General features: G+C 41.8%; 1 protein-coding gene across 1 annotated transcript in view; it reads left to right on the top strand.

The window, feature by feature from the left end:
• The window catches only part of tmc2b (transmembrane channel-like 2b), a 43057-nt gene extending 29556 nt beyond the window's left edge, over positions 1-13501 (top strand). Inside the window, exons 16-21 of the mRNA XM_060908014.1 lie at positions 277-344; positions 436-675; positions 3708-3830; positions 4059-4137; positions 4331-4448; positions 13317-13501. Of these exons, the coding sequence (XP_060763997.1) occupies positions 277-344; positions 436-675; positions 3708-3830; positions 4059-4137; positions 4331-4448; positions 13317-13501 (813 nt within the window). The remainder of the gene's footprint in view (positions 1-276; positions 345-435; positions 676-3707; positions 3831-4058; positions 4138-4330; positions 4449-13316) is intronic.
• The last annotated feature ends 1102 nt before the right edge of the window (positions 13502-14603 follow it).

Below are 14603 nucleotides of genomic sequence, written 5' to 3' on the forward strand. Positions count from 1 at the left end.
AGTTGATCGAGATACTGTCTGTTTTCTTGAGTATTCAGGAAGCACACAAAACTCATTTATTCATTGCTAGCCTGACACCCTGAAAGCAACAGCTAGCATGGTATGTGATACTTAACAACAAGGCAAACACAGAGACACCCGACTCTACTCAGGGTACTTAATTACAGAGAGGGAGAGAGAGAGAGAGAGAGAGAGAGAGCAATATACAAAGCAACTTTTAAATTAATGTACTGTACTCTTTATTAAACTGTATATTTGTATCTTCATGTTTTGCAGCCTTCGTATGCAGAGTTTGATATCAGTGGAAATGTACTTGGGCTCATTTTCAACCAGGGAATGATCTGGTCAGAATTCAATATTTGTTCTAAAATCAAACACACAAAAAATAGCATGCTGAAGAACTTACATATGTGTATTTCTGTGCATTGTCACTAGGATGGGTGCATTTTATGCCCCAGGTCTGGTGGGTATAAACATTCTACGCCTCGTGACCTCGATGTATTTTCAGTGCTGGGCTGTAATGAGCAGTAATGTCCCTCATGAGAGAGTGTTCAAAGCTTCACGCTCCAACAACTTCTACATGGGCATCCTGCTGGTCGTGCTCTTCCTCAGCCTCATGCCCGTGGTCTACACCATGATGACCATGTCTCCTTCATTCGACTGTGGACCCTTCAGGTCACACAGATACACCTATACACATAGATCATATTGATCATCTAGATCATCTAGATGATCTAGATCATCTACATCTAGATCATATTGAGCTAATAATTAGGCATACCCATTGTATAGGAAGCATTTTTAGAGTGTATATAGTAGCAATTGTTACTTTTTTTTTTTTGCCCAGAATATAGTCAACACAACATTCTTTAATGTGGCTGGGCTGCTTATTTGAAACTTGAAGTCCATAATGGGTTCTTATATTCCTGAAATCAACCATATTTGGCCAAGAATTCTCTAGTATCTGGGAAATATAACAGAACACATTTTTATTAAAACTGTTATTTGATTCAAGTTCTTAATTTCTTCTTAATTTCCCTGAGGGAACCCGCCCAAAGGGATCAATAAAGTTTAATCTAATCTAATCTAATCTAATCTAATCTAATCTAATCTAATCTAATCTAATCTAATCTAATCTAATCTAATCTAAGTTGATATTATTTATGAGTCTACTTATTATAGTTAATAGAGTTGGTCTTAAATGGGCGGCATGGTGGTGTAGTAGTTAGCACTGTCAGCTCACAGCAAGAAGGTTCTGGGTTCAAGCCCAGTGGCTGATGGGGGCCTTTCTGTGTGGAGTTTGCATGTTCTCCCTGTGTCTGCATAGGTTTCCTCTGGGTGCTCTGGTTTCCCCCACAGTCCAAAGACATGCAGTTAGATTAACATGGGCTTGGGCTGAAGTGCCCTGAGGTTGGGCTGACGTGCCCTTGAGCAAGGCACCTAACCCCCAACTGCTCCCCAGGCACTGTAGCATAGCTGCCTACTGCTCTGTGTGTGTGTGTGTGTGTGTGTGTGTGTGTGTGTGTGTGTGTGTGTGTGTGTGTGTGTGTGTGTGCTCATTGCCCACTTGGGTGTTTCACTGCTTCAGATGGGTTAAATGCAGAGCAGGAATTTCACTGTGTGCTTAAGTCTGTGCTTGAGTGTACATGTGACAAAAAAGGCTTCTTCTTCATTCATTCATTTCAATAGGACAATAGGCTAATAACTAATAAGAACTCGGTGTTAAATGTAATATCTCCATAAATGGATTGCTCTGATTTCTAACATAATAACATAAGGGACCTCCTGGCAGTGGCGTCTGGTAGTCTTTCAAACAGGGGAGGCTGGTCGGTTACGATATTTCCAGATTTTAAAAGAAAAAAGAAAAAAACATCAATTTTGCGCATACTCTTGCCTCTGATCTGGCTGATTGTTGGCAGGGTCACAAACTGTGAAATAACAGGTTCTTCTGGCCCATTAGCCTACTGTCCAATATACATGATGGTGGTGTTGGGGGGGTATATTTTAACATTTTATATTTTAAAATTGTGGCATGTGGCATATTGTTTAAAAATTGATAATTATTGAAAACAGCTCTTTGTCAGGAACCTCAGCAGTAACAGCAGAGTGTTCTGGAATAGGCACAAGCACTGCCCTTGGGGAGCCAAACACAGAGCTGGGTGCCACACATTTCATTGAATGACACTTTCCCTATATTTTACTTATTTTGACTGAGAAATGTTTTATTGACAATTTTGATAACCCTTCACTTTTAATCCAGGTCTGTAGTGTGAAATGTTCTCGGCTGTGTTTTTGTTTAAAAATGTTTTCCAAATTGTAGCTGTGTTTAATTCATATCCAGAAAAATATATATTCCAATATAATATACTCAGCATAAACATTTTAAATAGATCCTATATTTTTGGTCCATCCATGACATATTACTAAAGTAGCCTATTTACTGTTGTTGATGTGGGTCACTTGCTGTTAGCCAATTCACTTTCTTGTACCAGGAGAGCTGAAAGGAATGAGTATTATTCCTTACCTTTTTCACCAAGTCAATTTGAGGCGTTGGTCTACCCTGCTCTTTAATTTTTATTTTTTCCTCGAAAGGAAGACTGGCAAATGGCTTCGCCAAAATTAAATCAGCAATGCTTGGCATCCGTGCGCAGCTATCTTGCTAGCTGACTAGCCCCCTCAAGTTCAAGTTCAGTCACTCAAATAAATGAAATTTCTGGAACTAAGATAGCAAACTTGACAACACTATATTTACACTTTATTTACAATGAAAATATATATACAAACTAAAAAAGCTGGTAGAAACCGTATGTAATGAATGAAATCGAAATGTAAGCTGATCTCTTACAATACACCACAGCACTTGCGAATCCGCATGGGACTGAACTGAAATTCACCGCTGCCTGTCTATATTTGAAACGAACTGTCAATCAAAGAAAATATCCGGCCGCTTTCACCAATCACCAGTCTCCTCGCGGAAACTGCCATGTCCCTCCCACTGTGAGGCTGGGAGTCCATGGGGCGGGCGTTTTCGCAGTATTTGTCCAATAACCGTCTTGCATTTTGATATTGAAAAGCGCAAAGCTCCCAAATGCCATTGAAGTCCACTGAGGCTGGGAGTCCGGTGGGTGGGCGTTTTCACAGTATTTGTCCAATAACCGTCTTGCATTTTGATATTGAAAAACGCATAGCTCCCAAATGCCATTGAAGTCCACTGAGGCTGGGAGTCCGTGGGGTGGGCGTTTTCGCACTATTTGTCCAATAATCGTCTTGCATTTTGAGATTAAAAAGTGCATAGCTCCCAAATGCCATTGAAGTCCACTGAGGCTGGGCTGCATCGTGCTGTCACGAGGGGGAAAAACTCATGCACACATTAGGTGAACTGGGGAAAGTTATAACGGAATGATTTCGCACTGTAGTTGGGTTGAGCACATATATTTCTATTATTCTGGATCTGAAATAGCAATGTTATAAGGTCGGCTATAACATAAGCCTAGCGCAATTCATCCTACATGATGTTCATCATCTTTAGAGGAGGCTGAGCCTCCCTCGTTGTCTTAGAGCAATCGCCCGTGCCTCCTGGTTATGCTTCATGATTCCCTGGATGTTCCCGGACCCTACTTTGAGAACCGTGGATGTAGATTAAAAACAACCAAAAAATACCAGTAGCTTTATGGTTTACTGATGGTTGTGTTTGCTCCTCTGAACAGTGGGAGAGAGAAGATGTACGATGTGGTAATTGAGACGATCCAGAACCTTCCAGCATTTATGGCCAGCATCTTCACCTATGCATCCAACCCAGGACTCATCATATCTGTCGTACTTCTCATGGTGTGAGTGTTTACTGGGGCTTGGGGTTGAGGGGTAGGTGAAGGGTAGCATGGGGTTAATAGTACTGTTAAAATGTTTCAAGAAAACCATTCATATTAGATACAAATTAAATTCCACAAGTATACCTCCCTCCTGTAGCTCTAAGTTTGTAGATAATTGCATTCCTGAACATATACAGACAACCTCTGTACTTTAAGTATTACTATTTGTTATGGTTTGTTGTTGAACAGGTTAGCTATCTACTACCTGAATACAGTCTCAAAGGCCTACCAGAAAGCCAACATGGACCTCAAGAGGAAGATACAAATGGTGTGTGCCATTTGTAACTACAACATATGTTATAGTGCTTTCCAACACATTGTTTTGTGTGTATTATGTGTTTTACTTCACACATAATATCAACTAATCAACTAATCATCATTGAAACAAAAAATATAGTATCCTATAGTGATCTGTCCAAGCTCATATCTGAAAGCCAAGTTCATATCTGATTTGGCTCTAGCAAAGAGATGAGGAGAAGAACCGGAGGAACAATAAAGACAGCACTAATCAGGTGATGAAAGACTTGGAAGATCTTATGCCCAACAAATCCTTGATACCACCTGCTAAAGAGGAAGCAGGTTTGTAGCCTCATATTTATTTACTTGATTTAATTCTTCCACTGGCTGATGTTAATGTTGTTTAGTTCAGTTTGTACTTCACCATCTATCAAAACGTAGAACACTTTTGTCATATATCCTGTACATACAATTATGATGGACTAAAAGTACTATAAAATAAATAGCATACCTCACAATACGTCATGGCTCTACAGATTAAGTTAATATCAGGCAGAAGTTATACAACCCTAAATCAGAAAAAGTCGGGACAGTATGGAAAATGCAAATAAAAAAAGACAGTAGTGATTTCTGAATTTACAGAATGAACCCAAGGTAGTGACCCAGCAGTTATTTCTAAATAGACAGAACGAACCCAAGATATTTCATGTTTTGTCTGGTCAACTTCATTTCATTTGTTAATATACATCCACTCCTGAGTTTCAGACCTGCAACACATTCCAAAAAAGTTGGGATGGAGGCAGTTTAGGGCAAGTAATGAGGTAAAACAATTAAATAAACAGGTGATGTCAACAAGTGATTGGAATCATGAGTTGGTACAAAACCAGTATTCAGGAAAGCCCAAGTCTTTGAGGAGTAAAGATGGGCCAAGAATCTCCAAGTTGTCAACAAATACATGGAAAAATTATTGAAATGTTTAGAAACAATGTTCCTCAAAGAAAGATAGAAAGGGATTTGGACATTTTACCCTCTACAGTGCATAATATCATTAAACGATTCAAGGAATCTGGAGGAAGTTTGGTGTATAAAGGACAAGGGCACAAGCCTAAGCTGAACACCTGTGATCTCCGAACCCTCAGACAGCACTGCAAGAACCATCATTCATCTATAGCTGATATAATCACATGGGCTGTAGATTACTTTGGCAAACCTTTGTCAAGCACAACATTATGGAGTTACATCCACAAATGCTAGTTAAAACTTTACTGTGCAAAAAGGAATCCTTATGTTAACTGTGTCCAAAAGTGCCAGCGACTTCTCTGGGCTCGGAGGCATCTGGGATGGACCATCACCCAGTGGAAATGTGCATTGTGGTTAGACGAATCAGTATTCCAGGTGTTTTTCAGAAGAAATGGATACTGTGTGCTCCGGTGCAAAGACCAAAAGGGACCATCCTGACTGTTATCAGCAACAAGTCCAAAAGCCAGGGTGTGTCATAGTATGGAGTTGTGTCAGTGCCCTTGGCAAAGGCAACTTAGTGTGTAGCTCTAGGTGTGTAGTGTGGCACTGTGGGAGACGGCTGCCTCTCCAGTAGCTCTGTAGTTTTTAGCTCTTTAAACCTCTTTTTTTCCACCTTTTTACTTTTCTGCTCTTCTTACAAAGACATAGTGTGTTTTTCTTCATATCACATGGATATTTTTAACTTTAACATGCAACCAGGAGCCAGTTTTCTCGCTTATGCAAGAGAGGAGTTGCTGGCCCTGAAAACAATGGGATGAGCTGGGATACGACACCCCATCCTGGTGGAGCAGAGGAGGAGACCCAGGGGCTGCAAAGCTGGGGCTAAGCTAAAGGCTAGGCTAGCGGACAACCAGCAGAGCTGCAAACCATCCATTCCCTCCTTTATTATGGGGAATGTGAACTCACTGCCAAACAAGGTCAACGAGCTTTCCGCACTGAACAACCAGCGGATTTACCATGAGAGCAGCTTGTTTATCTTTACGGAGACATGGCTAACACACCTCATACTGGATGCTAACGTGGACCTGCGGGAATTCACTGTTGTGAGAGCCGACAGAGACACTAAAGCATGCAGGAAAGGCAAAGGTGGGGGACTCATCATCTATGTGAACAACTGCTGGTGTAACCCAGGACATATCTCTGTAAAGACAGTCTTATGTTGCCTGGACTTGGAGCTGCTAGCCGTTAGCCTGCAGCCATATTATCTGCCGAGGGAGTTCAGTCACGTGATCACCATCTGTGTTTACATCCTTCCGAGGGCAGATGCAGCCGCTGCATGTGAGAGGATTCACTCTGTCACAGCAAGGCTGCAGACACAGCACCCTAAGGCATTTATGATAATTTCTGGGGACTTTAATCACGCTACTTTGGACTCTACTTTGGCTGCTTTTTACCTGGTTGTGGACTGTCCAACAAGGAACAACAGGACAATTGACTTGCTGTATGCTAATGTGAGGGATGCATACAGAGTCACACCCCTCCCTCCACTAGGGGAGTCTGACCACAACCTGGTTCATCTACAGCCAAAGTACACCCCCCTGGTCCAAAAGCAGCCTGCAACAACTAGCTCCATCAGGAGGTGGTCCCCTGAAATGGAAGATGCCCTCAGAGACTGTTATGACACCATGGACTGGGATGTGCTGCTTAGCCCACACTGTGAGGACATAGAGGGGCTGACACACTGTCTGACGGATTACCTCAACTTCTGTGCAGACATGGTCTCCCCCACTAAGACTGTATGGTGTTACTCTAATAACAAGCCATGGGTAACACAGGGAGTCAAAGCTGTCCTCAACAGGAAGAAGGCTGCCTTCAGGGGCAGGGACAGGGAGGCGATGAAAGCAGCACAGCAGGAGGTGAAACGCTGCATGAGGGAAGCTAAGGACAGCGACAGGAGAAAGGTGGAGCAGAAGCTGAAGGAGAACAGCATGAGGGAGGTCTGGGAAGGTGTGAAAACCATCACAGGCCACAATACAAAGACCAGAGTTGTTGAGAGGACAGTGGAGAGGACGAACGAGCTGAATGACTTCTTCAATCGGTTCAACCAGCCCACGTCCCCCCCACCCTCCCCCTCACTGCAGCCATCTCTCCTTCTTCCCTCAACACACCTCCCCCAGTCATCACAGCCCCCTCCTCCCCCACCTCAACACAGACTCCTCCATGCATTACTGCAGACCAGGTCAGAGGTCAACTGAGGAAGCTTCAGTCCAAGAAAGCAGCAAGCCCGGACAAGGTGTGTCCCCGACTACTGAAGACCTGTGCTGCTGAACTGGGTGAACCACTCCAATGCATCTTCAACCTCAGCCTGCAGTTGGGGAGAGTGCCCACCCTCTGGAAGACATCATGCATTGTTCCAGTTCCCAAGAAGAACCGGCCCAGTGAGCTGAACGATTTCCAACAGGTGGCACTCACTTCACATCTGAGGAAGACGTTGGAGTGGCTCTTCCTCAGCCCCCTCAGCCCCCAGGTGCAACATGCCCAGGACTGTCTGCAGTTTGCGTACCGGGCAGGTGTCGGTGTAGAAGACGCCATCCTCTACCTGCTACACCAAGCCCACTCGCATCTGGATAAGGGAAATGACACAGTGAGGATCCTCTTCTTGGACTTCTCGAGTGCCTTCAACACCATCCAGCCACTATTGCTTCAGGACAAACTGAACAGGATGCGAGTGGACCCCTGCCTGGTCACCTGGCTCTCCAGCTACCTCACTGACAGGCCGCAGTACATGATATCTACTTAAAAGTAGATGTCTTTTAAGGACATCATGTCTGACACTGTGATTAGCAGCACCGGAGCACCCCAGGGCATGGTGCTGGCCCCTCTTCTCTTCACCCTGTACACGGCGGACTTCTGCTACAACTCGGAGCTGTGTCACATTCAGAAGTTTGTCGATGACACAACCATCATGGGGTGTATCAGGGATGACAGAGAGGAGGAGTATAGGAGCCTGGTGAGGGACTTTGCTTTTTGGTGCAACAGGAACCATCTGCAGCCCAACACCTCGAAGACCAAGGAGCTGGTCATTTACTTTGAGAGGTCCAGACCAAGGTCACGACCAGTTTTGATCAAGGGAGTCAAGGTGGAGGCTGTGGATTCCTACAAGTACCTCGGGCCATGGCTGGACAGCAAGCTGGACTGGACTTACAACACCAACCACTTGTACAGGAAGGGACAGAGCAGGATCTACTTCCTGAGGAGGCTGCAGTCCTTTAACATCTGCAGGAAACTCCTGTAGATGTTCTATCAGTCCGTGGTCGCCAGTGTCCTGTTTTACACCGTGGTGTGCTGGGGGGGCAGCACATCCAAGAAGGACACATCCAGGCTGGACAAACTGATCAGGTAGGCCGGCTCTGTGGTTGGCATGAAGCTGGACTCTCTGGTGATGGTGGCAGAGAAGAGGACTATGGACAAACTACTGAACATCATGGATGATGCCAGTCACCCTCTGCACACCATCATCAGCAACCAGAGAAGCCTGTTCAGTGACAGAATGCTCCTTCCCAAGTGCAGGACTAACAGACTTAAAAACTCCTTTGTCCCTCACGCCATCAGACTGTACAACTCCTCTCTGGGGGGAGGAGGGGTAACAGGAGGACAGAGGACAGGAAGGAGCAGTAGCCTAGCCTAGCCTGACAAAAAGCAATACTGGACAATGTGCAATATAAATGTGCAATATACTGTGCAATACCTCTTCTGCTGGACTTTTTTTTTCTTTTCCCATATCTTATTATTTTTTATATTTGTATATGTAAATACTTAATTTATCTAGAAGTTTTCTCTATTTTCTATTCTCTGTTTATCCTGTAATGATGCTGCTGGAATTTTAATTTCCCTGAGGGAACCCTCCCAAAGGGATCAATAAAGTTCTAATCTAATCTAATCTAATCTAATCTAATCTAATCTAATCTAATCTAATCTAATCTAATCTAATCTAATCTAATCTAATCTAACACTTCTATGATGGAGAATTAATGCAGAAAAGTCCACTGAGGTTTTTGAGCAACATATGCTGCCTTCATGATGACATCTTTTCTAGAGATATTTCAACAAGATGCCCACATTCTGCACACATTACAAAGGCGTGACTGTGGAAGAAGACGGTGAGTGTCCCCTCTGTCCCCAATAGAGAATATGATGAATTTTGAAACAAAAAATATAGCACTGATGACCCTGTACTGTTGCACACCTTAAGAACTGTTTGCAGGAAGAATGGGACAAAATAACACATGAAACGCTTCATGACTTGGTGTCTTCTGTCTCTAAACATCTTTTAAGCATTGTGAGAAGGAATGGCAACATTATAAAATGGTAAATGCTTTACCATTCCAACTTTTTTTTGAAAGGTGTTCAAGAATCAAAATTTCTAATCATCGCATTCTATTTTTATTTACATTTTACACAGCTTCCCAACTTTTTTGGAATTGGGATTGTAATATAAGTATGATAACATTTATTGCTCTATTTTGCCCCCTCATGGAGGAATAGTGGAATAATGAATTTCTCAATTCAATTATGGTCCACAAGACGATTTATCTTAATACATTGATTCAAACTTTATCTGGATGGCCATATTGAAACCTAAAAGGCTGATCAGGAGTGATATGTGATATCATCAAGTATTTTTTTGTTGAATTAATAAGATGGTGACGTAGTGAACTAACAAAATAAGCAACTATCACAGCATGAAAACTGACCGCAGGCTAGCTGGTGCTTGCTAACATCAGCAAATATAAAAATAATGAGCAAATTTTGCAGCAAGTGCCCAAATGTCTATTACATACAGTAGGTTCAATGTCTATTATATACAGTAGGTTATTGCATACCTGTTAAGGTTAATTATTTAACTAGATATTTCCATAAACAAACTGAGCCAAGAGTAATGGAGTAAGCACCTTCTGTATCAAAATATAACAAAGTATATGGCATACCCTGTACACAGCATGCAATTTATTATTATTATTATTATTATTATTATTATGGACAATAAAGTAGCTGAATGATAAAATGAAAGCATCAGTTTTTCTGACTAGCTTGTAGTGCAGCTAGCTACTTTTTCAAAAGAGTAGTAGCTTAGCTATTTTAACTATTCAGCTGTAGCTTAGCTATTTTAAATTATGAATAGTTTGTAGTTTGGGTGGCACGGTGGATAGCACTGTTGCAAGAAGGTCCTGGGTTTGAACCCAGTGGCTGATGAGGGCCTTTCTGTGTGGAGTTTGCATGTTTTCCCCATGTCTGTGTGGGTTTCCCCCACAATCCAAAGATATACAGGTTAGGCTAAATGGTGGCTCTAAATTGACTGTAGATGTGAATGGTTGTTTATTTCTATGTGTTAGCCCTGCGATGACCTGGTGACTTGTCCAGGGTGTACCCTGCCTCTTGCCCATAGTCAGCTGGGATAGGCTCCAGCTTGCCTGTGACACTGTATAAGGTAAGCAGCTACAGATAATGGCTGTTCATAGTTTGACAAGGTACAGTTGCAAGGATGCTTTCTCAGTACTGATTTATACCAAGATGTCACCAGATTTCACAATGTTTGAGTGAGTCCTGATAAATAGAGCAGGTGAGATGAAGTGCTCTGATGTAAGCCTGGGAAAACCAGAGCAACATTGGATACTGTTCTGAAATCTGTACTCGCTGATAATTTACTCAGCAGTTGGAATGAAATGAAATTATATGCAAAACTGACAGCTGATTTAGCCTGGCTATCCAAACATATTTACTTTACATGTAATCAGTCATACTTCTAATATCTGCAGGTTTCTTTACACTGGCTTCTGACTATTTGCAAAACTCTCCCTCAAATACAGATGTACAGTGGTGCTTGAAAGTTTGTGAACCCTTTAGAATTTTCTATATTTCTGCAACATAATCAAATTTTCACACAAGTTCTAAAAGTAGATAAAGAGAACCCAGTTAAACAAATGAGACAAAAATATTATACTTGCTCATTTATTTATTGAGGAAAATGATCCAATATTACATATCTGTGAGTGGCAAAAGTATGTGAAACTTTGCTTTCAGTATCTGGTGTGACCCCCTTGTGCAGCAATAACTGCAACTAAATGTTTCCGGTAACTGTTGATCAGTCCTGCACACCGGCTTGGAGGAATTTTAGCCCATTCCTCCATACAGAACAGCTTCAACTCTGGGATGTTGGTGGGTTTCCTCACATGAACTGCTCGCTTCAGGTCCTTCCACAACATTTCGATTGGATTAAGGTCAGGACTTTGACTTGGCCATTCCAAAACATTAACTTTATTCTTCTTTAACCATTCTTTGGTAGAATGACTTGTGTGCTTAGGGTCGTTGTCTTGCTGCATGACCCACCTTCTCTTGAGATTCAGTTCATGAACAGATGTCCTGACATTTTCCTTTAGAATTTGCTGGTATAATTCGGAATTCATTGTTCCATCAATGATGGCAACCTGTCCTGGCCCAGATGCAGCAAAACAGGCCCAAACCATGATACTACCACTGCCATGTTTCACAGATGGGATAAGGTTCTTGTGCTGGAATGCAGTGTTTTCCTTTCTCCAAACATAATGCTTCTCATTTAAACCAAAAAGTTCTATTTTGGTCTCATCCGTCCACAAACATTTTTCCAATAGCCTTCTGGCTTGTCCACATGATCTTTAGCAAACTGCAGATGAGCAGCAGTGTTCTTTTTGGAGAGCAGTAGCGTTCTCCTTGCAACCCTGCCATACACATCATTGTTGTTCAGTGTTCTCCTGATGGTGGACTCATGAACATTAACATTAGCCAATGTGAGTGAGGCCTTCGGTTGCTTAGAAGTTACCCTGGGGTCCTTTGTGACCTCACTGACTATTACACGCCTTTCTCTTGAAGTGATCTTTGTTGGTCGACCACTCCTGGGGAAGGTAACAATGGTCCTGAATTTCCTCCATTTGTACACAATCTGTCTGACTGTGGATTGGTGGAGTCCAAAAGCTTTAGAGATGGTTTTGTAACATTTTCCAGCCTGATGAGTATCAGCATCACTTTTTCTGAGGTCCTCAGAAATCTTTGTTCATGCCATGATGCACTTCCACAAATGTGTTGTGAAAATCAGACTTTGATAGATCCCTGTTCTTTAAATAAAACAGGGTGCCCAGTCACACCTGATTTCAATCAATGGTATGACAAACACCTGACTCTAATTTCACCTTCAAATGAACCGCTATTACTAGAGGTTCACATACTTTTGCCACTCACAGATATGTAATATTGGATCATTTTCCTCAATAAATAAATGAGCAAGTATAATATTTTTGTCTCATTTGTTTAACTGGGTTCTCTTTATCTACTTTTAGGACTTGTGTGAAAATCTGATGATGTTTTAGGTCATATTTATGCAAAAATATAGAAAATTCTAAAAGGTTCACAAATTTTCAAGCACCATTGTATGTATTGTGTGTCCTTGCTTGACCTGCACATTTTGGATTGTACACTATGTTCGTACATGTTTCAGATAAAAAAAAAAAATTCAACTTAGGTGATTTTTTTTACCTGGGTTAAAATTTTTAATCTAGTTCATAATTTCCAGCCTAGGTAAAATTTTGAATTATCTTGGAAGGATTTTCCATCACTTTTTTTTGTCTCTCTTTCTTCCATTCACTTCCTCTCTGTCTACACCCACTTAGCATTTCTTCTTATCTGTCTGTTCCTTTCTACCTAATTAGCATTTTTTTTTGCATATCTTTATTCATACATAACTGGGATTTGAACTCAGAGCATTCCAATTCTTAACCCAACACCTTAACCACTAGACCAGTGGCAATTGCAATAGAAAAATGATGTATATTTTGAATTTATGAATGAGTCCAGTCTTATGTCATCAAGCAGTTTAAAATACAAAGTCTTCCCAAATCCTAACCCAAAACCTAACCCAAGATATAATAATAAGTCTCCTTTATACAAGTAGCAAATTATGAACTAGGTTAAAAATTCTAACCTAGGCTGAAAAATTCCCCCAACCTACAATTTTGACCTGTAACATATATAATGCAAGGCTTTATTATTATTTTTTTAAGCAGAATGTGTCCTAATATTACATGAAACTGTGCATAAACTGTGCATCAACACATCTGACCCTTAGTTCATATTAAGGGGTTAGTATTAAGGGTTTAATGAAGATCAAGACAGACCAGGCCATATTCACTTTCGTTCGTCTCTTTTCTTTTTGAATCCCAGAGAATGCTGACCGTCAGCCCCCTGCTGGTAAATCGCCAAGGGTTACTGATAAAGCTGGAACGGCCACCAGTGGTAAACAAGTAAAAATGCAGAAGGATGTTTCTTTGGCTGCTGTGAATCCTCGCGCACCTGTGACTCGCTCACCAGGCCCCAGGGGTCGCGGAAGAGGACCTCCACCGGTGTGATAAGACACAAGATGTACATTGTTCATCGATCAGCCAGAGGTGTTATGTGTACACTAACATTGGGACAAATATGGCTAGTAAAGCTCTGGAGGAGTTTAGTGAGGGGGAACAGGTGTCTTCTGGTGCAGAATGACAAATAAAACTACTTAATTTGGATGTTCCGTCTTACCCTCAAATGGCCAGGTATGAGAGGAGTAGGAAAAGTTGGAGCCACAACTGAAGGCCAAGATGAACTGATTTAAATTATTTCGATTCAATTGCATTTGTATAGAGCCTTTAACAATAGACATTATTATAAAGAGGCTTTACAGAAATCTGCATGTAAATCTATGTAAACAGATGCAGCCAAACTAACCCTTCGATTAATTTACTACCCAAGGTGTGATTTACTAAGCTAGTCACTTGTGTATATATAGTACATTAATATGACTAAAGGGCATGTATTACATTTGTGAAAGCCTGTTACTGCCATTTAAAGAACAAAACAAAGCAATTTACTAAGTAATAACAAAAAGTCATGACTTATTATTGCTACATTAGAGTTGGTGTGGGTTGCACGGTGGTGTAGTGGTTAGCGCTGTTGCCCCACAGCAAGAAGGTCTGGGTTTGAGCCCCATGGCCGATGAGGGCCTTTCTGTGTGGAGTTTGCATGTTTTCCCTGTGTCGGCGTGGGTTTCCTCTGGGTGCTCTAGTTTCCCCCACAGTCCAAAGATATACAGGTTAGGTTAACTGGTGACTCTAAATTGAGTGTGAATGGTTGTCTGTGTCTATGTGTCAGCCCTGTGGTGACTTGTCCAGGGTGTACCCCGCCTTTCGCCTGTAGTCAGCTGGGATAGGCTTCAGCTTGCCTGCGACCCTGTAGAACAGGATAAAGTGGCTAGAGATAATGAGATGAGTTGGTGTACATTTCTATCACACCTCTGATGCCACCAGCCTTCACTCAGATCTATGAAAAGTATGTAACACACAGTCATGCCCATTGTTTTTAGCGTATCTAGGGTTAGTGTATATTTGAAAAGAAACCTACAGCTACACTGACCATTTATGGATAAGGTTGGACACCACTGCCTTGTTTTATCTTGAACTTTTCCACTCAATCCAG

Source organism: Neoarius graeffei, chromosome 24 (genome assembly GCF_027579695.1).
Source record: "Neoarius graeffei isolate fNeoGra1 chromosome 24, fNeoGra1.pri, whole genome shotgun sequence".
In the NCBI taxonomy this organism is placed as follows: Eukaryota; Metazoa; Chordata; class Actinopteri; order Siluriformes; family Ariidae; genus Neoarius; species Neoarius graeffei.